This window comes from Apostichopus japonicus, chromosome 21 (assembly GCF_037975245.1).
Source record: "Apostichopus japonicus isolate 1M-3 chromosome 21, ASM3797524v1, whole genome shotgun sequence".
In the NCBI taxonomy this organism is placed as follows: Eukaryota; Metazoa; Echinodermata; class Holothuroidea; order Aspidochirotida; family Stichopodidae; genus Apostichopus; species Apostichopus japonicus.
In genome coordinates this window covers 13,379,463-13,406,485 of record NC_092581.1, presented here as the reverse complement: position 1 = coordinate 13,406,485, position 27,023 = coordinate 13,379,463, and the positions used below count along the sequence as shown (strand labels likewise).

Here is a 27,023-nt window from a genome sequence, read left to right as displayed (position 1 = left end):
AACTGAAGCAATACATGTCGTAAAGATTAAAGCTGCCATTCAAATCGACATATTGAATGATATGATTACTGTAATATACATATACAATTCAAAGAGTAAAGAAAACTAATTTCAAATTAATTTCTCATATTATTGTACAGAAGAAAAAATAACACACAGTACAGTATGAAATAGCATAATATGATGTACACTTAAAACAGAAGTATTGCCAACTGGTTAGTGTCCATAAAAAAACTTCAATTCAACATAGGTATTGATAGATTATTGACGAGAAAGATATAGGGGAGAAATAAACTGAAAGAGTGGGAGAGAAATGAGAAAGAGAAATAAGAGAGGGATAGATATTGAGATGATCGACCCAACCCATTAAAAAAAAGATCAGATTAAGAGATGATGGCAGGGGTTTAAATGTCAATTCTGTTCAGATTTAGCTTGAAAAAAAAACATCAAAAGAAACATAGAGAGAAAGAAAAAGGTTTTAGCTTCTAGTGGTTCTATGACGTCATCTCAAGTTTACCAAATTAAAACTCCTCTGTGTTATCTCCCTAACGAAAAAAGATTTCTGTCAGCTGTTTGGGGAAAGCTGTTTTTCACAAAGATCTCTCTCACATAAGCAAAACGATGGTTGTTGTGTTTGTGTCTTTTATTAATTTTACCAAAATACCAAATGTTCAGATTATCGTGTACACTAGCGGCAAAGAAATTGCTGAGTGTCTGAAATTAATTTTGCGTCACGATTTATTGTAAATTTTCCTGGATCTTTAATATATAAACCACCAATACATATACTACCCAAACGATTTCTTAGACCGGAGCAATAAACTAAACTGTGAAGTAATCAAGCGAAATGTATACATTGCGATACTTACACATCGCTTTTCAAAGAACATATCCCACTGAAAATAGTTTCTAGGCTACACCATTTAACAGGTATTTTCTTGTCTGCAGTTTCCTGCCTCTTATATCCTTTCGTGTAGATGTCATCGGACATGCCAAAGTCAGATATTTTAACTTTTAAACCATCACCAACCAGCACATTTCGAGCTGCAAGGTCTCCATGATAACATTTTGCATTTTCCATGTAGGCCTGTCGATAAAAAATAAAATAATTTTTAATAGATATGTTGTATTTGATTTATGGATCCTACAAAGTCAACCTATACAGTTCTTTGAACGTTCAAGGTTTCAGATCTCGGTACTCTCTCGAACAGCGACACTGAAACCCTAGCTACGCTACTGTCAAAGAAAATATTTGCAAGTTAAGTTGAAGACTTTTGAAGTCCAACCAATTTGTAGACGACATACGTAGTCAAAGGGAATAAAAAACCAAAGTGTGTTTCTGGCTGGGGCTGAATATATTAACTTTAACCCTTGAAATGATTATATTGGACCATTTATACACTTACGAACTTACAGGCTCATTTCTAGCTATGCCGAGAATCACCAATGTATATAATAACCAATGCTGATTGTGATGCAGACATCGCATCCTAACATTCAATGCTATATGGTTAGGCTACTATAACATCAAAGGTGTTTGAATGCTCACCATTCCATTTGTGATATCGCGAGCCACAATGATCTGTTTTTCTTCCCCTAAAGAGTATATCGGATCGATGGCTGAACTGCCTTCCTGGTGAAAGAATAAGGTGCAGTGAAGATAGTAGTATAGTAGTAACATTCGTACCTTTATAAACACAGCGTATTTCTAGCAATTGCATATCTCAAGCTTGTAATCAGGAGCGGATCCAGGATTTAAGAAAAAGAGGGTGTGTGGCCGTGTGGTCGTTGATGCCGATACCAACGTGACCTACGAGTGTGAAGGATTCCTTTTAGGCTAAATTAAATCTATAATTAGGTCGACACGCACGATTGTGCTAATAACTACCTTTAATATTGGGTCATTCCAAATCAAATCACCAAATTTGGGAGTATATTGTAGTGGCCGATTTCTCATACTTTGAAATTCCGCAATTTGTCGCCACCTTGACATTTCGGTTTTTTCTTGACTTTTGAGGTCTCATTTCTCGGCAATTAAACATTCTACTACCTTTCTATTACTGCTGCCTATAGAATCTATCCCATGAAACAGGAATATAAAAAATTAGGCTACAAAACATTGTCTTGTGGAGTTTTTTTAGTGATAAATTGCCCCTAAACTATTGCTTCAGGGTACTTGATTCTTTCAGAGGTTATTATGCCTAGTACAAACAATACAAAGTAATGATTACAATGCTTTCCTATAATATATTTGCAAGTTGTGCAACTCTAAAGTTGCTATTTCATGCTGCATGTTAGAGCTGTCAGGGTTTTATACTTTAGTTATAAGTATAAAGTTCTTTCACCTAAACAAATTTCAGGGTTCTAGCTTTTCTCAATTTAATTTATGAAGTTGTTAAGTTGCTCCGATTTACAAAAGAGGTCGTCTTTGACAGCCAATAACTCAAAACGCGTCATGTTGCAAAAATCGGATTATTTTTTTTTTTGGAAGAGATTTAGTACCACCCTGTTTGTACAAAATATTTCAGGAGGGTACTTCGCCTTATTTTGAAATTAAAAGTCCTCAAAGTTTGGGATTTTTACAAAAAAACAAAACGTTTTGCCTGTTTCGATGTTCCACATGTTTTGAGGTATTGTACTTTAAGGTCATTCAATTCAATACTGTGCAGTTTTTAATGTCATATAAACAAACACTATTTGGTTTAATTCATATATACATGTACAGTGTGTATTAGTGTTAGGTGTAAACATAGTCTTCTGGCACTCATTGTCCTTATCAAAATGGATCCCCACCAAACATGATAGTAGCCAAGCCATTTTCACAATATTACAGAAAAGTATTAGCACATAAATTAATTCATAGTACTTAAGTATCCTCTAAGGGTAAAAGTGCATCCATCATAGAGACTGCTTGAGACATTACTACAATAGTATTGTATTTTGAGTTGTATGCAAGTCCAACAGTTTCTTTTGAAAGATGAATCTGGAGCTTTTGTGTTGCTGGTCCTTCCTGTTTTCTATGCCTAACAATTTGAACTGTTAGTTAATGTGAATACCTTTACATTAACACTTACTGTATTGATTACTGTATCCACTTACAAAATCCATTTGGATAAGGACAATGAGTAAAAATTGGCATCAAAATCCCTTCCTCATGCTGAATCGCAGCATGAAATAGCACAACTTGTACAACTTGCAAATATATCATAGGAAAGCATTGTTATCATTATTGTGTATATTTTGTACTAGACATAATAACCTCTGAAAGAATCAAGTACCCTGAAGCAATGGTTTAGGAGCAATTTATCACTAAAAATAGCACATTTTTTATTGAAAAATACAAAAATAGAATATTTGGACACCTTTAACTCCACAATACAATGTTTTTGTAGCCCAATGTTTATATTCCTGTTCTATGGGACAGACTTTATAAGCACTGTAATAAAAAGGTAATAGGATGTTTAATTGATGAAAAATGAGACCTCAAAAGTCAAGAAAATGACAAATTACATTGTGTGATAAATGGGCCAATTGTGAAGCAATAACAACTGAAATGTTCAAAGTATGCTTATTTCATGGTGTTCCAATCATACCAAACATTTGGGAATATTTGGGGAGGGTGCAGCAACAGCCATCCGTGATTTGACACGGAATGACCATATTATGTTTGGGTTGAACAGGGGGAGGGTAGGGAGGGGGGGTGGGAGGGTGGGTTTGGTGAACACCATCACACTCCAATTGCATCTGCACCTGGTAACCGCAATATTTAAATAGGGAATATATACCGTCAACGGTACACAAAGTATAAAATGAATGAACTCAAATACATTTTTCACGTAATCACTGGTTTACTTTTAGCCAATTAAGATTGGTTCTTTAAATTATCAGATAAAATCGCATACATATACGTTACAGAGCAGTTTCATATTATCGCATACAGCTTACAGCTCTAGATGCGTAATTCATTACTGCCATATCATTTCATTCCCATAAAACGTTGTTTTTGTGGGAGGAAGAGTAACAACTGGCATATATAGACTTTACCTCTCGGCACTTCCTCAAGAAGTTGAGTAAATCTCCAAATTGCATGTATTCAGTGATCAGGTAATAAGGTTCTCTCCTTGAACAGCAGGCAACAAGGGACATGATATTTCTGTGTTCTCCAAGTGAGGAGAGTAACTTCATTTCATCTAAGAGGTCTTCATTTGCCTCGGCGAAAGCGCCGACTGTGAAGAAGTGTAAAAAAACGTACTATAAACAAATGCAATTACAACATCTCTGGACATGAAATGCAAAATACAGGGAATCTTCTTTCCATTCTTTCAAACCTAGTTCAACATAGTTCTAAATCGAACTGTATCCCAAAGGGATAAATTGGGACGGAAGAAGAGTAAAGAGCTATTTATATGATCAGCAATCCCATATGAATAAAGCCTGTGAATTTCCAGGATATCAGTTGGAGAATAATTTCCTCCGAGAAATAATGTAATGTTAGTTCAATATAGAAAATTAATTTGGTCAAATTATCAACAAATTTGTCGGAGCAGAGAATGTTTTAGACGATCTGAATCCGTGTAATGGTTATACTTCTGAGGTCTTCAGTGATCTAAACCCCTTAGTCATTAACAATAACAGTGGCCTAGCAGGAAACAGCAGGGCAATTATAGCAGTTAAAAAAATTCGTCTTCAAAGGAGATTCAACATTCACACGATCCCAACCATGGTTTGGGCTTAAGTGAGAGATTACGAATACCAGGTACTTCTATACTCCTGAATATGGCATGCACTCTCAGGCCCTACAGACAACACAGGGTCCCGACGGGCGTCTCCAGCGAGATGGGTGGTTGCTTTTTCAGTCATTGTCACCGTGCACCCCCCCCCCTCCCGCATGGGTGACGCTGTGGCCACTGATTTCTTGGCTACCTCAAAACTCACATAAGAGCTGTAGTACGGCATCGAACACGAGGACTCGAACTCTGGTCTTCAATGTCTCGCACTGGAGACCGAATCCACACAAGTCATCAAGTATTTATTTCTTTTCTTTGAAAATGCTAGCTATTTATTTGTTTACGTCTGTTAAGACATACTTTTCTTGGGCGGAAAATCAAATGACTGAATGATTATGAAGCCTCTGTAGCTGTGTAATAATGTGTGAAACTAACATAACATATCAATATGAAAGAACATAACTACTAAATATACGTTATACGGGAAATGCAAAATACCTTTTGTGGTTTTGACAGCGACAGCCATATTGTCAGGATAACCATCGAGTCCAGTGATAACTCCCTTATACACAACACCGAATTCACCTTTTCCGAGTTCTTCTTTCAGGGTGACTTGACAGAGGTTTATCTCCTTGGATTTTAGCAGAGGTTCCACATCCCTGGTGTTCTCTGTAAATATTATGGTCTTCCTAACATAATTGTTACGAAACAAACGATACACATGGCATACTGTTGAAAAAGGAGTGATTGTTCAAGCGGCTCTACGTTCTTATCCATAGTCATTCACGGAAGTCTTTCAAAATGGATGCAGCAACAAGTCTTTTGACGGGCACGCAAAATTAACTAATAGATGGAAAATGGCTTCCACGAATTCACAAATATATGTTTTTGTTTTACAGGTCATAGAACGATTTCTACTTCAAGGGCACGGAAAGGTGTCTTCTGCAAGAACACGGAACACGAGTGGCACGGAAATAAGTCTTCTAAAGGCACGGAGCAAAATGGACTAACTTTGACTTCATGATTACGGAAGAACAATTAATCCCTACACCTATTTAAAGAATTTTGCAACTTATGATGACTAAAAATGAAGAGGACGGAAGTGGATAGAAACTTACCCAACTGGATACGAACAGTCTGGTAAAGTCTCCTTCTTTTAACCAGGAAAAAGAGTATCAGACACAACAGTAAGATCAGAATGACTGTAAGCCAGACAACCCGGAGGAGATTGTTTGGTGCAACTGCAACTGAAGTTATAAATAATATATAATGGTTCTCAGTGAACTGGAAATCGTTGGCATGTTTTGAAAGAGATTATAAACATAACCTGTAAGTAGTATTTATCGTGCTACCCCCCCCCCCCAGGGGAGCCGAAGGCACCCGTTTTTTCGGGGGCCGTCTCCCGTTTTTCGGGAGCCTTTTCAGGAGCCTTCGTTTTTCGAGATCGTCATCTCGTCATCGATCGTCATCGATGTTGTCATCGTTTATTAAAGTTATGCGTAAAACAAGTCGTAACATGTTCATCAAACGGACAAAACGAGTTGTTACGCGACTAGATGATATGATGTCAACGTTTTCTTGGGAATGCGCCAATAATGAGGATGAAATGTTTCCCTGATGTTAACATACGGTAAACCTCGATACCGATTTACGACAACGTGACGCTTACCTCCCAACGAGAATCGGGTCATAGATTCCTCATTATGTTACTGGCACGGTTAATCCAGCGCTTCTCCTTTCTCGACGGGCGATGATTGTGCAGTTACTTATGCATGTTGCCGTTCACTCTGCTTTGTTTCGTTACAAAAATTGAGGGCGAACTCTTCCAAATCAATAAAGTTATCGACGATACAATTCTCAAAAAGCGTCAAGTTTGGTGATGAACCTGAAATATCTTTTGAAAGCTTCGGGAATTCGTCGATGCGCTGATTCGTTTTTAGATACACTAACTAGGGTTTATCTTTCTGCCACGTACGTACGCCAGCCGCCGTTGTACAATTTGTCTGAGATTTCTGGAAATGTTTATTTGTCGTACATGATAATCAGCTATAGTAGTGTGCTTGATTTGAACAACTCGCTTCTTCTTTATTTTGATGCGAAATCAAATGAATACCGTTTTGTAGCAAATCCCAACATAACGATGACATCATATCATGTCATCATATCATGTCATAATATAGTCGCGTTACAACTCGTTTTGTGCGTTTCTTAAATTAGATGATGAACATGTTACGACTTGTTTACGCAATACCTAAAATAAACGATGACAACATGGTTGACGACCTCGCAAAACAAAGGCTCCCGAAACGGCTCCCGAAAAACAGGAGACAGTCTCGGAAAAACGGGTGCTTCTGGTCTTCAGAGGGGGGTCTTCCGAAACGGCTTCCGAAAAACATTTCAAAAAAACGAAGGCTCCCGAAACGCCCCCCTGAATAAAACGTGAGACGGCCCCGAAAACGGGTGCCTGTGGCTCCATGGGGGCGGGGGTGAATAAGTAGCACGATACTACTCGTGTGATAGTTAAAATATGGTAATCTTAAACATATTAAATTTTTAGGATGACCTCCAAAGAATTTTGGCCAACGTGGCTCCCCAACCATGCTTAAGAATGAGCAGAGGGTGCTGCGATATCTGTCCTATCGTGCTACGCGAAACTCGACAAGTTGCAATCTATGAGTAAACATTATAATGAACGGTACCGTGAGGTGACCACCTGTATCTACAATGTTCTTTCGTTAAAAAAAAACGAGGAAGAAGAGTTTTTTCGAAACATATTTGTGAACTTCAAAGTTTTAAGTCTAGGCAACTATTTAACGCAGCGAAACTGCACAAGTAGAACTAGTCGTTCACCCAGCCTGCCAGTATACAAGTTCATTTGGCACGTTCGCAGCTTGTGAGTGCTTTCACACGATTGCGTTACTGTAAACCAGAGACCAAAAACAGTACAGATCTCGCACATGAATGATCGGTCTGTCAAATTAGCAGTATTAGCGCACTTGGTTGGTTATTGGCTTAACAAATGGACAGCCAGTCTTACAGATCTCGAAATGCCTTTCAAGGATCATTGCTACTTCATTTGTTATGCATTTGTTATGTATGTATATTTTGTAGGTACATTTTATATTTTGTTCATCTTAATATTTTATAGGAACGTTTTCATATCTATGTATATTATTATACGTCTTATGTGTTGTTTAAATTTTTTATGTTTTGGGCTCTTGTTATCAACCAATTTCCATTGTATTTTTATATGATTGGCTGAATAAATATCTATATATCATTTCTCTAAAACAGTCTTACAGAATAAATACTGTGAATTTGAACTATTTTACTTGGCAGTATTGCCACGTCTCTAATTGTAGGCCTTCGCAGATATCCAAGTGAGTGAGGGAACAGTAATCTATGTCGAAATCTGCTTTCCTCAATGTGTTGATCTATGCAGATGACATTGTGAATATTCATCCAATTCTATATAGTACGGATAAAGAGAGGATAGAAAGGGGCATAAAATATTACGGCACCTGGCAGCGTCACTCTTACCTCAAACTTTTCCAGCTAGTCCACTTCTGGTCCATTATGTAGTTATTGCATAGTGTGTGTTGTACCCCTATAACATTATGCTGCTTACGGTTCCAGTTTCTACATATCTACGTTGAGAGTTGCACATTGTCGTGTGTTTATGTGATTTAGTTACCGGACTTAATTATAATTCTTTTACATGTGTTCAAGTTGCTAATTGTGTATTATGGATGGATGTATGCAACCTTTCAGTTCACGTGCTTTCTCGTATTATGCCATGACATGGACTTAGTGCAGACAAACATACACACTCAAATATGGCCGCTCATTACCAAGCCCACTGTCTGTACTGTTGTTTCTAAATACATCAATTTCGCTACTGCTAGGGTTTCCCTGTTTTTCCCAGCAAAAAAACACTTTGTGGTTGATGTTTCCTTATTTCTCTATTTCTTTATTCGAGTTTACTACCAATTCACAGCATCAGAAAATGTTCATAGAAATGTGAGAGGGCGTTATGAAAATGGTACAAGTACACCTGGCTAACCTCAGTACTACATGAACATACTCTCAATAAAGTAGCTCACCCTCTGTACAATAGCCGAGTTCCATACAGTCCTCTGTTTGTCTGGGTAGTGTAGTTATCACGTCAAGATCAACATCATAAGTCGTGTTTGCAGTTTCTTTGTTTCGAAATCTCACACAAAAATACTGGAAATCATTGCAACTTCCACCGGAGAGATCTATTTCGTAATGCAGTCTTTCCCATGCCATCCAAGGTGGGTCATTTTTACGTTGGTCATACCCTTTTGAAGAGTCCTTTTCTGAGAATACGTCCTCGATTTCATTTTTTCCGCCATCTATTCTGGAAGTTACCCAAGCCGTTAATTCCCAAAGATTTGTGCCCAGAATAAATCTTGATGTCTTTTTTCGATCAACGGTTATATTTAATCCAAATGTTACATTCAATGTTTGCGTTCCAGCAGTGAAATTTTGGTCACTTATGTAGATGATGCTGGTACTCTCTGGGTACAAACCTGGTAAAGTAAGAAAGCAAATGATCGTAAAACATGCGTAATACGCTCTCGTTGACAGGTTATAGAAAGCCTTTGACATCCATCACACCAGTAGATTAACTGTTGCCGAGTGGTAAAACTTGATAGGTCTGTGACACGAAGGTTCTGGTATCATATCATATCATTATTATTATTGTTGTTTTTATTATTATTGGACTAACTAACTGTGATTTTGGACTAACTAACTGGGATGTTGGGTTAACCACAACCGTATGCTACTGGGCTGCAGATGTATGATCTTTAAATATTATATTTTTGTCCTGCAAAGCCCCTTTTTCTGACAGTGTATATTAATATTAAGGATACTTCCTGAGTAAAGGAATGCCTGCTGGAAGACCAAAAGAAGAGCCTCCGTAGCAAAGCACTTCATGAGTCGGCTTCTCAACATAGCCTTCGCTCTAGCCTATCACACTCAAGGGGTGAAGACTATAACTCTGATACAGAGGAAGGTGATTTTGCGAGGGACATAAACTCTGGTATTGATCGGCTACGCAAGATTCTCCTTAAAGAGATATAGTCCCTTCAAGATGATTTCAACAAGGCGATTGAAGACCTGAAACTGTCAATTACTGAGCTGAGATGAACTGAGATGTAATACCCTCGACGAAAAAGAGTGATAAAGATTACCATGCCGGTCTACTAAACAAACAAGAGCGGTTCTCAATAAGAAACAACTTACGTATAGTTGGATTGAAAGACGACAGACAGAAAAGGAGGACTATCAAAATTGCAAAAAAAGGTTTTCGAAGAAGTTTGTATAACATCCTGTTTCCCATCTCAATTGCTTTGTATGCTAACGTAAAGCTGTTAAACAACACTTTTTTTTAAAGTATTTATGGTATCTCAGTACCACGTTTATGTAGTAGATGTCTCATTTGTTTTGGCTCTTTGCTCTTTGCTGTATCGATGGCCGACTTTAAAATCTGTTCTAGTAATGTTAGGGGAATAAGACAATCAGTCAATCTTAGGCAGCAATTCCAAAAATTTTACTGCCATAATTTTGATATAATCTTAGTTCAAGAAACGCATTGTACTCCAGGTGTTGAATAAATCTGGAGAAATGAATAATGTGGGCCAATTTGATTCTTTCATGGTATGGCTCTTTACAAAGGGATTGCTATACTTTGTTAACATCAAACTTCTATTTACTATACATATAAGGTTCGCTGTGATGAAGATGGTAGATGATCCTGGTTTTTGCATTAGTATTACACGCAGTTTACACAGCTTCATTGTCAGGCTATTTTATATGGGGCGGAGACTTTAAGTTTTATCATAATCACTATTTGTATAAGGAGCAAAGTAGGGGAGTGATCACTCTCATTGTAAACCTGTCAACGACCCATGGTTTCTAACTGAGTACAAACTAATCTTTTCAACTAAATACCGACTTTAAGATTCGTGCAAACGTGTAAGCTCGCAAATTGAAAGGTATTATTAAGCATCGTGTCGGGGATAATCAAATGGGGTCTATGGTGAATAAAGTTATTGGTGAGAATATTAGGTTTTTATTTGTTATCTTATAAACCATACACATGGCAATATGACTCATAGTCTCTTGTACAGTAATAGTACTGCTTGTGCATGTCACAATGGTAATTCTTCCGGTACCTTTTGTATAAAAGGAAGTGTTAGGCATGGTCACCCTATGAGCTCGTTTATGTTCATAATCTGCGCTGATATTCTCTCTAAAGCTAATATTATTAACAATAACATTACTGGTATTAGTATTTATGGTCATGAATTGAACGTTCTACAGTATGCCGACGATACTGTTATTCTATGTGATGGGAGCAAAGACTCGACTCTTGAATGCTCAACACCCTAAACATTTTCAAGCTGTCCTCTGAACTTAAGGTGAAGTTTCCAGAAAACTCAGGTCTTTCCGATAGGTTCCTTTATTATTACTCCACCCGATTATGTTTCTGGGTATAAGTTTCACTCATAATGGCGACGAAGGCTGAACTACCAGCAAAAACAATCTAGACTTAAAAATCAATTTCTGTTGTGGAGTATTAGAGGTATGACTCCTATTAGACGAAACATAAATGTCTTTTTCTATTTGCCAATTGGTGTATCTTTTCCATGTTCTTCCAAACCCTCGTAAGCATTGTATTAACAAGGTTCATAGTATTATTTATTTGGCATAATGCTCCTGATAAGGTCAGTAGAGATACCATGATCAACCCTATTGTTCGAGATGGGTTCAAGATTATCCGTGTGGATTGCTTTGTCAATACCTTAAAAGCTTCTTGGGTTAAATGCTTACTTGACAAGTATTGCACGGGTTACTGGAATACTTTTTCGATGCTTCTCTTTCCCCTTTTCGGAAGGAACTTTTGTTTAATTGTAACTTTAACGTAAACGATATTGTTAAAATTAAGAAACATTTTAATTAGACAGGTCTGCATTGCATGGTCTATAAGGCTACTTGTGTTACTCCATCCCAAAACTTCGAGGGTCAGAGTATCTGTAATAACGATTTCATAGGAATGAATAATTCAACAATCTATTTTAATAAGATCCGTCAAGTCGGGATTATGTACATCAAGGAGCTTTTCAGAAATGATGGTTCTCCAATTTCTTATACTCAGTTTTGGGATATATTTTATCTGACAAGGCTCCCCTTTACAACATTTTGCGGTATTCTTTATGCAGCTTTTCCTGCTCGGAAATGTTCATTTCAGGCTTCGATAGCCTGCGCTTCAGAAGAACATCTCATAAATGTTATTTCTAATACCCCAAGTCTTTCAAAAGCGGTTTACTGTCTCTTAATGTGGCCTATTTCTTTTCCTTCACGTGCGTGTGATAAGCGGTACTTGCTTTTTAATCTCTCAATTGTGATAACTGGTTCAGCATTTAAAAAAAAATGAACTGTTCATTTTCCATTGTAAATATTATTTATATAAGTGTTGAAGTTGAATGAGATTATACCAAAATGTATCTAGTTTTCTTACAAAATGAAATTCATTTTGAAATTAGAAAATTACATTAATTCTAATCCCGAAAATTGAAAAAGTAATACAAGTAAGTTTATTGTACCACAGAACTGTTTTGCTCATCTCATAAGACTGCTCGAAACTTATTGTTAAATGTTTCGTTGTGTTTACTGCAGGGTTGTTCTATGTTCTAGTCATTGAAGATTGAATTGGTTCTGTTTGAAGTATAGTAGGATTTGTAACATTGGTCATTATCATTACTTAATTCGGAAACAATTTTACTGCTACGAAAAATAAGCTCTAATGGACAAGGCTCTACTCACGATAAGGATAAACAGGACAACACTCCTCTGTAACGTCTTTTCCTTCTTCACATTCGGCACCGCATATTTCAATCTCGCATGTCACTATTTTATTGCGACAGGTGCATGTTGTGCATTTATCAATCTCCAATCTTTCGTTGTCCCGAAGAATATGTTGTTGATAGTTACATTCAGTGTAATCTTGATTTTATAAGGAATAATGATACATCTTTTACAAGTCAACGAATATCTGAACAAGTTAAGTGTGAAAGTAATACAGAAAATAAGGTGTAGTTAAAAATGTTACAAAATATTGTGATAAATTCTTTAGCAATTTTTTCACCAAACTGACTAATTGTTCACAGACATGTTAACAATTTGCCACAAATTAAATTAAAATTTCACAATCTGTAGATAAATGATAATCGGTTACTTTATCTCGTAAATTCAGCGATATGCAACAAATGATGAACTACGCTCGCATCGGGGATATAAACGTTAGAACATATTGCAGCAAAACAATAATTTGATAAATGTCGGAAAATAAAATTTTGCAACAAACCAATTAATTTTGCTCGCTTCGGAATGTCATCATTTCAACATTTTGCAGCAAATGATGAATTGCAGCAAAGTCATAAAGAGAGATCTTAATATTTTGACGGCATCTGAACGTTTTCAAAATATGATTAATGACGCACGTATCGGATTATCACCCATTCAAGAATTTGCAGCAAAATGATGCATTGTAGCAAAATTGCAGAAAAAGATCCTAATATTTCGCGGCACTTTAACATAGCCATAATATTGCAACAAATATTTTAATTGACCAATTTTAAAACAAAAAATGTGGAATTGCAAAATTATATTTAGCTATAGTAAAAGTACATTTCGCAGAAAATTGTCGAGTCGTTGTTAAAAAAAAAAATGTCAAATTGTCTAATGTTGACAAGTAGTAAATTCGACAATTTTCCGCATTATGTTGGAATACAAGTGAGTTATTCAACAATTTGGAAAAAAGTACTCATATAGTTGTGTGAACATTTTAACATTTTGATACCACCTCAACAATCTCATTCTCATCACCTGATTAGCTGTTTTGAACAATCCTGGCACACGAGTCACTACTACTTGGCTTGTTATGAAACGGTCCTTAACGAATGGTATTGAGACTTGCCATCCTTGAAACGAATTTTGTTACCATCGTGCTATGCTTCGTGTTGCTGCACTAAAGCATTTGATGAATAACGCAACTTCTAGAGAGAATCGGAATGCGGCATAATCTTGTTACTGATATTCCTATTCCTTCCTTCCTTACTACCTTTTTTTTTTACTTAAGGTCAGTATTTCGTCTTGAACGCATTACACCAAAAAAGGAACACGATTACCCTCCCTTATTGGCATCGTACGCAAGCAAGGAACGTGGGCCTGTTAGATTTTCGTTACAAAAAAATCATCACAGTTACAATTAAAATGTGGATACTCACTTTTGCACGTTCCAAGACGTACACAATCAATCAGTCGTTCTTTTTGCGATTGAAAGGTGAAAGAAAGGTTATAAAGCGGCCTTGCTTTGGATTGTTGTCCAAATTCAACGCAAAAGTATTTGTAGTCATCACACGTGGCGTTTTTAAATTGCAATGTTCCCCTCAATTTGGTCCAGTTCATTGGTGGATAATTTGGCTTAAAGTATTCCATTGCTGCATTCCTATCATTAAAGATGTTGTCTTGAAACGCAAATGTCGGTCCTGAACCATTTTCGTTTCGACTGAACCAACTGCTTAGTTTCCAAAGTTTCTGACCCCTGACAACTCTTGAACTTTGCTCTCTGTTGACTATAATGTCCAGGCCAAACCGGAAACGTTTCGTGTCACCCACCGTGAATGAGAATTCGTTGAAGCCAAAAATAGTTGCTTCAGATACAGTTATTCCTAAAGAAACATGAAATATATATATGTATGTACACACATATATATATATATATATGCATGTATATATATAAATTTATATATTTATATATATATATATATATATATATATATATATATATATATATATATATATATATTTATATTATATAACGAAAATCCACGTTTACTCCAAAGGAAAATATTATTAGAGAAAACCAGAGAAATAAGATATGACTCATAATTGACAAATAAGGAGTAAGTTTTAGAAAATATATTGGAATTTTCGGTCCCCCTGGGACCTTCGTCAGCAATACTTGGCAGTCGAATGAGAAGTACAAAATGTGACACAATGAAAGTATGACGCTAGATAAGTGTAAGTTGCAATGATGGAATTAAAACCAAATAAATCATGACTATACAGGAAGCGGATTAAGGAGCAAAGAACGGATTACATATGCTTGTAGAACTGGTAGTTGTTAAGGGGTCCCAAGTCTTTGTTGAGGCCGGTGATGTGAGACTTAATACGAAAGATTCCATCGATTTCTTTACGTTTACGTTCAGTAGTTGATTTGAAGTTCGAGGCAATTAAAATACATTTTAGGTTTTTTAGAGAATGACCATGAAGATTGAAATGTTCGGACACTGGGAATCCTGCAAAATTATCACGAATAGATTTTTTGTGATTATTAAAACGTAAGCGGAATCGGGAGCCTGTTTCACCTACATAATTGCCATCTTTGCAAAGTACACAATAGAAAATGTAAATAACATTAATAGAATCACAAGAGAGGGAAGGGGGTCTAAGACTAAAGTCAACATTGGGAATCTTGACCACGGTGCCTGGGGTAATATGGGGGCATATTTGGCATCTAGGTTTACCGCAAGGAAAATTGCCTGCGGAGGTGGAAACTGAGCGGGGGAGTCTGGAGGAAGTGAGAAGAAATTTAAGGTTGGGGGGTTGACGAAATGCTAGCATGGGGGGTACCTTCAACGATTCTCCTATACAGACTGATCGTCTTGAAATACAGCAAATTCCTGTTTGATGGAGCGAATGAAAGATTTGATGAGGGGGTTGTAACTGGTAACGAACGGAATGCGTGTGTTGGGACTTTTAGACTTGTATTTTAATAAGTCCTCACGGCTCAACTTGTCGGCCCTGGAAATACCCTGTCTAATTAAGTGAAGGGGGTATCCTACGTTCAAGAAATAACCAGTTAATATGGATACCTGGTGTTTAAAATCACATGGGTTGGAGCAAATGCGTTTAAGTCTAAGGCATTGGCTGTAAACAATAGAACTCTTGAGATTATGTGGGTGAAAACTATTAAAGTGTAAATACATATGAATATCAGTGGGCTTATAATAGACCGAAGTGGTTAAGGAATTGCCATCCAACTTGACCAGAACATCTAGGAATGAAATTTGATGTTTGGAAACTTCGACAGAAAATTTAATGCTGTCATGAAAAGAATTAACATGATCAAAGAAAGACTTAAGAGATTCTTCACAATGTGGCCAGACAAAAAATATATCGTCAATATATCTATAATAATGTGATGGCTTAAGAGGAGAAGTGGATAGCATTTCCTGTTCTAATTCGTGCATAAATATGTTGGCGTAACAAGGTGCCATCTTAGTGCCCATAGCGGTACCATTGATTTGTAGATAATATTTCCCGTTAAAAGAGAAATAATTATTACTTAAAGAGGCGTGGTCGTGACGTAGTGGCTTTTAGAATATTCCTTCGATACGTCAGAGTTCTGTACAGTACATTTCTCTGACGTCACGAAGGTGACGTCACTCAGTACTTTTACGAATGATCACCGCGACGCGACGAACATCAGCAACTTTCGCCCGTGTGCAGTCTGCTACAGTTGTACGTAGGGAAAGTCCAGTACACAATGCAGGGAGTGACCGTTTATTGACAATAAGGCTACTGTAAATTAGTTATTTTCTTCACGAAGTATGGAACATCCTAGAAAGCGGAAATTAAACGAACGGAGGTCCACATCGGTTCTTCTTTCCGACGCCTTCGATGAGTGGGTCCGACAGAAAAAAGGTTTCGAGACGAAACGAGGCGAATTTAAAGAAAGTCGAGGGATAAGTGAAAAAGACTTTACGGTTTCCTCAACACATTGCGGCTTTGCCAAACACCTCCTTGACTGTCATCTCACTGCATGTCGTTTTTGCTGGTAAGTGCGTAACTTTCAGCATGCATAAACTTTTAAAAATGTTTGATAGACATAGGTCTTCCATCCACAGGTGAAGAAGTCATACATTGATGTAGGCCTACAACTGAAACTAAATTGCTTGCTCTCGATATAGGTGAAGCAAGGACATATAGTATTCCAAGTACCTTTCAAACATTTCATTAGGAATATGCTCAGACTGAATTTTCGTTGCTATATAGCCTCTTATTTAGGCATAACTTTTTCATGTGGGTTTTATTATGTCAAGGCCTAGCAATGGCCCTCTTTAGAGTTGTTTTTAAGTTATGGACAATGTCAGCATTGATTATGAACTGAATTAGTGCCAGGGCTTAGTTTCTCAGTTTAAAACTTGTAAGATTGTAGCTGAGTACAATGTATCTGCTCATACAGAGAACAAGTGTTAACTGTTAATATCGAACTTCCGGTTACCCCCTCCCACACACACTTTTGTGGGCCGGTTTGGGGTACGTATGCTAGATTATAGTTACCACATACAAGTCTATTATCCTTAGGAATCATCTTAACTATTCCAGTGGACATATTTGTTCTACAGTGTATAATGAAGGGTATTCAAGTTAATTGCAATACCTTCTTTAAATTTATTCAATTTGCATATTTTCAGCTCAAACTGATTAAGTAATTAATGCTTAGTGCTGGATTAGTTTGTATCTTATCGTGCATCTTTGTTCTACCGTGGATCATGTTATAAAAAATTTGTTTTGCTGTCACCTAATGGTTATGTAATTCAGGTGTTCTTCTCATCCAGTAAGACTGTAGCGTGATTAAATTGACAGATTAATTCAGTATTCATTCACATTTATTTCAGGCTGCCAGAAGAACAGGTTTCTTGTTCAAAAGTACCAGATGCAACAAATCAACATGTTCATGCATCAACCCAGACTGAAGATAGTGAAACGTGCACATTAGTATCGAGCAGTAAGTATTTTTTATGGTGATATAACATACTAAAAATTATATAAAAAAAGTTGTTCCCTATCAGGGGGCATAAAGGTCACTTCAATTGGACAACTGTTGTGAATGTTATTGATAGATCACATAAGTTCATTAGTAGTACTATTCTTATCAATGAGCTATCACTGATGCTGGTATATACTTAACGTACCAATATGTAATGATAATTTCATACTCTCTTTGACAGACCAAACACCAGAGATATCTACTTGTCCCACAAAGCCAAATACAGGACAAAGATTGCCAAACCAATCTCAAACAGTTCCAATGGCTCAGTCAACACCAGGTGAAAATTATTGTACTTTTTTTTTAATTGACTGAAGTTGTTTCAAACAAGATATGATTTCATTGCAAATTCATATTTTCCATTCAGTGAAGAATATGTTAGTTTTGCAATGCAGCCAATGGACTAGTGTAGTTTAACTTTAAATTAGTGTCATGCTTAGGGAAATTCAGATATATAGGGACAAAAGCCACAGAACTCTAAAATGTCTTGGGTAAAGGGTTGGGATAATTTTATATGCATAACACACTTGCTGGTTTTCCACCGATCACCAAATTGTCCAAAACTTCTTGGAATCCATCCCAAATGTCATATGCAAAATATCACCTACCATTTGACTCTTTTTGGTTTGGTTTGGTTGTGATGACTTTGGTATAGTGATTGTGGCATCTCAATGACCAAAATGAGTACCACATACAAAGGAACTATGTCCTCACTTTTTTATATTTCACTTTCATCCATTTTCTACATTCCAGTTTCTGGAGTGGTGTCAAGCCCCTTAGCCTTCTGCTATGTACTGAGTATCAAATATTACATTCCTAAGTTGATTTCATTGGTTATTTTGATACAGCAGCAGCAGTATTACCTCATCCATTGGAAGCCATCAATAAAACAGTAAGGCGAACCTTATCGAAACAATTTGTACCAACTATATCACCAATATTGGGACCAATATCAGATGGTGTTATTCATGGAGATTCTGATTCTGAGGAAGAGTAAGTATTTCCCTTTTCTCTTCTTTTATTCCCCTTTCTATCTTCTTTCCCCTATTCTATTTACTTATTATATTCTCACATAGTAATGACAGATTTTTTGACTTTTGTAAGGCTCCATGAAATTATATCTTGAGATCTTTATATTGCCACCCAAGTCTTTAAACCAATCATTGTTTTTAAGGGAATTGATGATAGAGTTGTTCATACATAACCACATTCCCATAGTATTTTGTATAGCAAGATACAGTAAGGTGTTTTTCAAATGATGTCATTTTTTTCGTGAATGCATGTGAAAACAATGGCAATTTTCATAGGAAAGGAAACCTTTCCAATAATACCTACCACTATGGTATTTCAAACTACCCACTGTGATTAAGAGGGAAGGGTTCAGCCATTCAAAATATGTTCAATAAATGTTATGTCAAGTTAGAGATAAGATATTGGAATTTTTTGAAGTAAGAATATATCAGATACATTTAGATATAAATTCATTTGGTTGAAGATATAGTATCATTAGTAGGAGTTGTACGTGGATCACCAGTTAACTACAAGTTTGCATGATGCGTCGCCTAGCTGGTTGTATTCAATTGCTGGAGTCATATTAGACCAACTTAGATGAAGACTTATAACTACAAACATGTTGCTCTGTTCAGTATAAAGTGGTGTGAGTAAAATATGTGCTTTGACAGCCCTTTCAACTGCTTGTTTTTATTACTTTCTTGAAGGTCCTTTCACAGTGATGAAGAGGGTATTGCAGCCATATCCCATGGTGAAGAAGAACTATTGTGTATTGATGAAGGGTGAGTATATAGTAAAGACTATCACATAGTTACTCTATGGAAGTTTCTATGGATACAGTTATATCAGTGTAATTTAAATGGAAATATAACCTGCAAGTTCATAAAGCTGTACAGTGTGGAACTATTTTCTTTCTCATTTAAAGTGTCAAGAAATGAAGTGAGAGAAAATCAGTAAAAGTCAGCTAAGGCCTACAGTTTCATCTAGTATCTATTCCATATCCTTAGTGAAGTTTGGGTTTTAATCCTGTTTAAATACTCTGCTAAATGTGCATTATTAGGTCAGAAATAACAACTTTGGCCATTGAAAATTCCTATATATTCCATGCTTTACCAGAGCTTTACAAAACATTCATTACGATGTTCCCTGCCTATAGAAAATAATACCAAGTGTAACCTGTTTTGGGCAAGAACAACAAGGGAGATTGAATATGTACAGAAGTTAGTAATGCTAGCCATACTGAACGCTCCTTTGCACAAATTCATGATCAAACAGACAGTGTACTATTTCAGTGGTCAAGCCAAATTTGTCTTCACACAGGAAAGTATTGTTGGCCATTAAAACACTTGTGTATACAACCATATGGTGACTGTCAATGATTAGGTGCACTCAAGGATGATTCCTTATGCCAGTATTGTCAATTTGGGGAAGTTTATGCTATCAAGTAACAAAGTATTAAAAAGTGTGAAGACTCACACATAAACAAAGTCTAAGCTGGTAATCTGACCAAGTCTCAATTGAAGTGTTAGACAACACCATTGCTCCCAGAAAATATACACACAGCTTGCTACCTTTGTTAATTAGACACCAATGTACAGTCAGTACAAACAGCTGTGGTCAATACCCACAACACAGTGTACAAACGATACAGCGATGGGGGGGGGGGGTTGTTGTTAGGTATATAATTATTTTGCAAGAGAAAAATGCTAAGTTTAAAATTTATTCTTCTTTCTGAGAGCTGACCATGGTGGTTGTGCCTACTGGAGAACATGTGAAAATAGAGGTTACCCCTGCCCCCCCAACAGTATCTCCCTATTTGATGCCCCTTTCATTTCATACGAACCACCCTCCCGCCAACCCCCACCCAAAGAAAAATAAATACCATGACTGAATTTTGTGCCTCTGCACTTACTTTACAGTTCCCACAGTACTGATGCAAATAGGCTTCCATTATCTATCAATATACCTATTCACTGAACTTTTTGATTTTATTTTTACAGAGAAATACTGCCCAATGAAACTGTGGAGAGTGAGGTGTTTCCTCCAGAGCTTGAGGTGGACTCCTCAGAACTGCAGAGTGAAGAGTCTCTTCCAGATAACTGCCCCTCAGGGGAAAATTTAGATATAATTGAGGAAGAGAAATGTATAGTATCTTTAAGCAAATTGTTAGAATTACTGAAGTTAATTCATGGGGAGTACTGCACACACACAAATTGTACTAAAACCTTATGTTATCAATGGAGTGCTATTGGTACAGCCATTATTTTTTCTTGGAAGTGTGAGGATGGCCATGTGTGTGGAAAATGGTACTCACAAAACAGATTTTGTGGTATTTTTACAGGTAACATTCAATTTTCGTCAGCTGTAACCATTTCAGGAAACAATTATTCTAAAATGGCCTTGTATTTTAAAGTGTCCAAAGTTTTTTTTGTAAGCAACACAACTTTTCTACGTGTTCAAAGGTTGTATGTCACTCCAGCTGTTAAAGCTACCTGGCAGAAGGTACAAAAGGCAGAATTCTGCAAACTTAAAGACAAAGGTTTATGTGTAGCAGGAGATGCTAGAACAGACTCTCCTGGGCATTGTGCCCAATATTGTACTTATAGCTTCATGGATGATGATTCTTCCAAGATTTTGCATTTAGAGGTAGTTGATGTTAGGGAAGTAGGGGGGAAAAGTCCAAACATGGAAAGAGTTGGATTTGAGAGAGGATTGGACTTTCTAATGAAAGAATTTAAAATCTGTGAAGTAGTGACAGATGCTCATGTTCAGATAAAGGCACTGCTAAAAAATTGTCCAAAATATGATGGAATTTCTCATCAAGTGGATGTTTGGCATGGAGCAAAAAACCTTGTAAAGAAACTCTCTAACGTAGCAAATGCCAAGGAGAACACTGACCTTCACTTATGGATTCCTGCTATACGAAATCATTTCTGGTACTCCGCTAAAGAGTGTGGCGGTAATGATATCAAAATAAAGTCAATTTTTCTGTCACTTCTTCACCACATTGTAGACGAACACCAGTGGTTGTTATCAATTGATGGTACACCTGGTGAATGTAGTCATCACCACCTTGGTGATGACGACCACAGTAAGCCTTATCTGAAGAAGGGATCACCTTCACATGAAGCTCTTAGGTCTGTAACACTCAAGAAGCAGTTTCTTAACTCTCTTCCATATTATAAAAATTTCAAGCACACTGGTTCTCTTGAATCCTTTCACAATCATATGCTAATGTATGCTAATAAACGTTGTGCTTATTCTTATGATGGATATGTAACTAGAATGCTGCTGGCTGCAATTGATCACAACTATCACATTGAACGAGCATATGATTCAACTGCTGATGGCAAACCAATGTATCGGGCGAAATATAGTAAAAGATCAAAACAATGGGCGCCTCAAAAAGTCAAAGTGCCTAAGGATTTTGGTTACATTCCTGAATTAATGAAAACTGTCTTTCTGCTCAGACAAGAGAATCAGTGCCATTTATCAGCTAGAGTAGTTCTACCTGAATATCACCCAAAAAACATCAAACCAAATATTGGCAGTGCTCCAAAGCCTAGTATGAGTGTTTTACTTGCACAGTACCAGTCTAGATTTGCAAGTTCACCTGACATGGGACATTCCTAAAATGCAGTTTTATTTCACTTGATTTGTTATTGATTATCACCCTAATGGCGGAGAGATGTTACATAAAGTTAAGTCTTGATGTGTGCTATTAATTTACTAAACTTATTTAAAGTACATAAAGAGTTATTTAAAGACTCCCTACTTTACTAGTTCATTTGATTTAAGTCCACTTTATTATTATATATGTTACAAGTCAAGCAAAGCATGGTTTTTGATTTTCATGTCAAAACCAGAGCCCTTGCATTACATTCAATACCATTTTATCCTTGTAACACACTGTAAACATGTCATTTGATTGATGCCTTAAAGTCTGAAGTATTGCCACTGAGTTTTGCATGCATCTCAGGTGTCAAACTGCAGTCTTATCGAGTGGTGAGTAGCATTTAGTCTTAGAACTTAAAACTTATTATTGTAATGGTTTGACATGGAAGTCAATAGGGCTTTTAGTAGGGTTATGACGTTCCAGTATCTTTGTTAGACTACCTACTGTAGTCCTGCCCCTGTAATAGATGAAATTCGGCTGTTTAAGAGGCTATTTATCAATTTTGGTCTGATAGCATTCATGTTTTTAAACTGTCTATAACACATCTCAATGGCTGTGATAATACTTCATTATTGAGAGAAAGAAAAGAGAATACATTGTCATCAACTAAATTCGAACTTGTTATACCTTTATTTGTAGTGCTCACATCTGTATTATTTGGATCAGCATTTGCTATTTGCCACCTACATTCCAACTTTTTGTACCTTTCAAAACAAGAAATAAATATTTTACCTTCAGCATAATTTGCAAACTTCTTTCACACCTTGGAAAACTATAACACCCCTTCCCCTCCACCCTGCTTAGGTTAACACTCTCTATAAACTTGAAAACCGTGAAATAATCAGTTAACCTTCAACAATGTTTCCCTGAACAAAAAACCCTCCCACAGCCCCACCCACCATAATCCCACATTGGTTACTACTGTCTATAAACAGAAGAAAAGAAATTACCATCACTCTACCAAAGGTTGTTGATACGATTGAAAACCCTATCACAAACCATGAAATAATCAGTTTACCTTCAACAATGTTTCACTGCTTGGAGTAACAGTAACCCCTCACCTCCCCCCCCCCCTGCTCTTCCCCCATCGCCCCACTCTTATCACTATCACTGTGCCAATATGGTTTCTTTTCAAACTGTTTTCTCCCTTAATCGATGAGGTTGTTGCCAGGATTGAATCCTACATATTGTCCGTCCACAGATGGAAATCTTTCCCTTATCTTTGAGATGCAACAGGATGGCAATACCATTCTATTCCCTCTACCTAGACGACCAAACTTCCAGTAAATAAAATTTCTGTAAGCATAATGTCTGTAGTTCCTGTTGGTTCTGTTCTCTTCCAAAGCAAGATCATCCTCTCGCATGCGCATGTTTACACCCAAGATGTGTGCATTAAGGCAAATATCACTAAATGCATCTGAGTAGGTTACACACTGTTGCACCCTGTTTGTGCAGCACTTCTTTTCAACATCAGTAAGCATCTCTACACATTGCAGGCATTTGCACCATGAAGGGACTTCACGAGAAGCAGTCACTTCCTCATTCTGGTTTGGCGCAGTGAGATCACTGTGAGCATCTGGGTTTCTGCGGAGAAGCTCTACTGCAACCTGCTCTACTGTAACTGTTCTCGTGACAATCCTTGTACATACATCTGTTGGACAATTGAAAACAGCTTGTTTATTTCTTCAGTACAATCATGAACATATTAAGGGATAGCAGGGAAATTGGCTGCTAGTAAAACTGCAGGTTATTTTTGGGGGTCAAACTCACTACATCATAGCACTCTGAATAGTGAAATTTTGAATTTTGGTATTTTGTGAATGCATGTGGAGCACAGCAGATGAAAATAATCACAAAGATGCATTATGATGGCATTCTTAACACAGAAACCTTAACAGTGTGGAATTAATCTTATCCAAAAAAATGTCACATTTTCAGCCACTGGAATATCCCTTTAAGATGGAATTGAACACAAACATTTCATTTGATTTTATACCAAAAAATATCCGACAGCAGCCATTCATGTGAAACGAAGCATAATACTCATCTTGATAGATAACTAGTTTGGTTATCATTGAAAGAGACAAAAAGTGGTTTTCTTTGATTTCACAAAGACTGACATTCCTCAGAAGCTATACTTTTATTTTCTAATCTTTATTTACTTAAAACCTTGTAATCTGACATAGTTTGGAGTGTTAAATTTTTAGCTGGAAATGTATTATGAGTTTTAGTTTTCATTAAACTTTAATATTTTGAATGAATATCTGGTGTGGATAAATTACTTTGGGATTACGAATTGGGGGGGGGGGTGATTTCAGCGCAATCATCATGCATGGATGACATCACATAGTTTGCTTCTGTTAGGGAACTTAGTGAAGCTGTAAGATTAGCTGCAATCTGAAAATCACTCTCTGGAGATTTGATGGTGTGTCTGACACTAAGGTGTCCAATTGCACGAATGTATGTGTGACAATATTCTTTGTTATAAGAATTCGGTACAACATAAATTATAAATAGGAAAATAAGCAAATATTGGTCTGATAACAGTGGGCATAGTTGCACATTGTCACATAAACTTGTACAACATTGTATTATATACATCATAATCTGGACAAATTTTGGTCTAATAACATTGGACAGTTGCCCATTGTGAAATAACCTTGTACTACGGTACATTATTATATGCATCATAATCTGCATACGTAATAATTTTTGTGGTCTATCATCATCAAATAAATGTAAATGTTTAGTAAAGTGGAAAGTGTGTGCTATGCCAACCTGAAGTTGCGATTCATTGTTGTTTGAAGCCACATTCTGCTGCACAGGTGCACTATCATCTTCACCGGCTTGCTCATCTGGTGAGACCTCACTATCACTAGTGTCTGACAAATCCTGTATAAAGAAAAAACATCAAAAGACACTAATGAATGCAATATTTCTAGCATGGCTTACTTTGAGTCTGTTTGAGTGTAGACATCAGATGGCAATGCTCTAGATATCATTATAGTATAGGCATATGGGCTTTAATCTGTCAGGACAGTTGTTATTCATACAGAGTATAGCTCCCTGCTCGCACCCCACGGTAAAGAATCACTGCTGTGCGTACAGTACTATACCAGCAGTACCCCTTTAGTACTAGATTTTTACCATGTTTGTATCAGGGCTTGCCATGCTGGTTACAACCATTCCCTAATCCCCGGTTCGCACCCCACGGTATAGAACCACTGCTGTATCTACAGTACTAATATACCAGCTTAATCTTATAGTCTTAGATTATTACCATGTTTGTATCGGGCTTGCCATGCTGGTCACAAGCATCCCTAATCTCACAACCATCCCCTAATCGCCCTCACTCTCCAAAACAATGTCATATTCTCATTTAACCCTATTCATGTCAAGCGCCCAAGCCTTTAGGGCTACTTTTATTTGGTTCACTTTATAATTATAGGCATAAACCTATATGTACACTAAACTTACTAGACTTAGCCTAGGCCTAGTAATATAGTTATAATAAATAAATAATTCCTTTGCTGATGAAATAAGGCCTTGTCCATTAAAATTCAAGTTGTAAGTGCATATGACACGCTCCCTCCTAACCATGCATTACATTTGACGATTGTTTGCACGCCGTGAGCACCCTTACCCTTTCCCTTATACCAGTTAATTATAGTATAGGCCTAGGCTTACTAATGACACATTTAGGCCTAGCCTACCTTAACCTGGACGCTATGTTGACAGTTATTAAGTTACCGTAGGTTTATTCTGGCAAGCTTTCCTTTTGGTCCCACACGTGCAGAAAGAATTGCAGTAGGCCCCTAGTCCCTTGCACGGGCAACCAGCTCCTGCTCGGCCCCTAGTCCTAGTGCTCGGCTGTCTCTGACATGTGTTATTACAATTACAACATGAAGGGTCTCCACCGGAAAATTGTGAATACAATGATGATTGTAACGCTAGTTCAGTTGACATCTTTGTTTGTAATTTTCAAAGACGGTTTTTTTCGAAATCCACAAAATATACGTTGGAGCGAATGTTTCGGTGGTGGTACTGAATGGAGTGTTATATACTGAAGGTGAGTTGTCAACTGGTTGCCTGTACTGTAAGTCTGCACACACACTTACAGCATACACAACAACGGTTCCGATTCGGGTTAGTGCGATGAGGACTGTGCATATGTAGCGCATGCCCTTCATATTGCCGCTGTGGCAACAACGCCTGCGTTTTGCACACATGTCGTCGGCAGGCTTCTTGGAAATTAGTGGTCAGATACCATTTATACTTCTCTTTTAGTTAAAGTAGAATCCATCTAACCAGTCACTACCGATCTTGGCGCATAGTGTAATAATTTAAAATATAGTAGTATATATATTTAAAAACTTTAAAAGCTTGATATTGAATACTGAAAACGAATTTATTTTTTCTTATTTTAAAAGCTCTTACATCACAATGAACAATTTTGTTTGGCAACAAACCTTAAACCAATGAGAAAATTGAAAAATAAATTGCTGTCGATATTTCATGACGACCACGCCCCTTTAATATGAAACGTAAAATGGGACCAAGATCATCACCTAAAGTGGGGTTGGTGGCATGCTCACGAAGAAAATTTTGACAAGCGATAATTCCCTCATCATGAGGGATATTAGTGTACAAAGAGGATACATCCATAGTAACAAGTAAGGAA

The 27,023-nt window shown here is 37.0% G+C and overlaps 3 protein-coding genes and 1 long non-coding RNA gene across 4 annotated transcripts in view; 2 read left to right on the top strand and 2 right to left on the bottom strand.

The window, feature by feature from the left end:
* LOC139962955 (uncharacterized) overlaps nucleotides 1–27,023 on the bottom strand; it is a 37,834-nt gene that overhangs the window by 4,256 nt on the left and 6,555 nt on the right. Inside the window, exons 3-10 of the mRNA XM_071963379.1 lie at nucleotides 14,045–14,488; nucleotides 12,582–12,761; nucleotides 8,831–9,280; nucleotides 5,846–5,974; nucleotides 5,226–5,396; nucleotides 4,045–4,226; nucleotides 1,550–1,633; nucleotides 870–1,087 (exon numbers count right to left, since the gene is read on the bottom strand). Of these exons, the coding sequence (XP_071819480.1) occupies nucleotides 870–1,087; nucleotides 1,550–1,633; nucleotides 4,045–4,226; nucleotides 5,226–5,396; nucleotides 5,846–5,974; nucleotides 8,831–9,280; nucleotides 12,582–12,761; nucleotides 14,045–14,488 (1,858 nt within the window). The remainder of the gene's footprint in view (nucleotides 1–869; nucleotides 1,088–1,549; nucleotides 1,634–4,044; nucleotides 4,227–5,225; nucleotides 5,397–5,845; nucleotides 5,975–8,830; nucleotides 9,281–12,581; nucleotides 12,762–14,044; nucleotides 14,489–27,023) is intronic.
* Nucleotides 14,643–16,127, top strand: LOC139962960 (uncharacterized). The gene is made up of 2 exons (XR_011791408.1): nucleotides 14,643–15,416; nucleotides 15,475–16,127. It is a non-coding gene; the product is annotated as an uncharacterized lncRNA (long non-coding RNA).
* LOC139963141 (uncharacterized) lies at nucleotides 16,161–22,299 on the top strand. Its single transcript, XM_071963688.1, has 6 exons — nucleotides 16,161–16,659; nucleotides 17,504–17,613; nucleotides 17,837–17,935; nucleotides 18,504–18,648; nucleotides 19,374–19,448; nucleotides 20,667–22,299. The coding sequence occupies exons 1-6, from the start codon at nucleotides 16,433–16,435 to the stop codon at nucleotides 22,297–22,299; spliced, it is 2,289 nt and encodes a 762-aa protein (XP_071819789.1). The 5' UTR covers nucleotides 16,161–16,432.
* On the bottom strand, nucleotides 23,906–26,882 carry LOC139962957 (uncharacterized). Its single transcript, XM_071963381.1, has 3 exons — nucleotides 26,093–26,882; nucleotides 25,121–25,234; nucleotides 23,906–23,993 (listed from the first exon to the last, which is right to left on the bottom strand). Exons 1-3 carry the CDS (start codon nucleotides 26,306–26,308, stop codon nucleotides 23,955–23,957), a joined length of 369 nt encoding a protein of 122 aa, XP_071819482.1. The 5' UTR covers nucleotides 26,309–26,882; the 3' UTR covers nucleotides 23,906–23,954.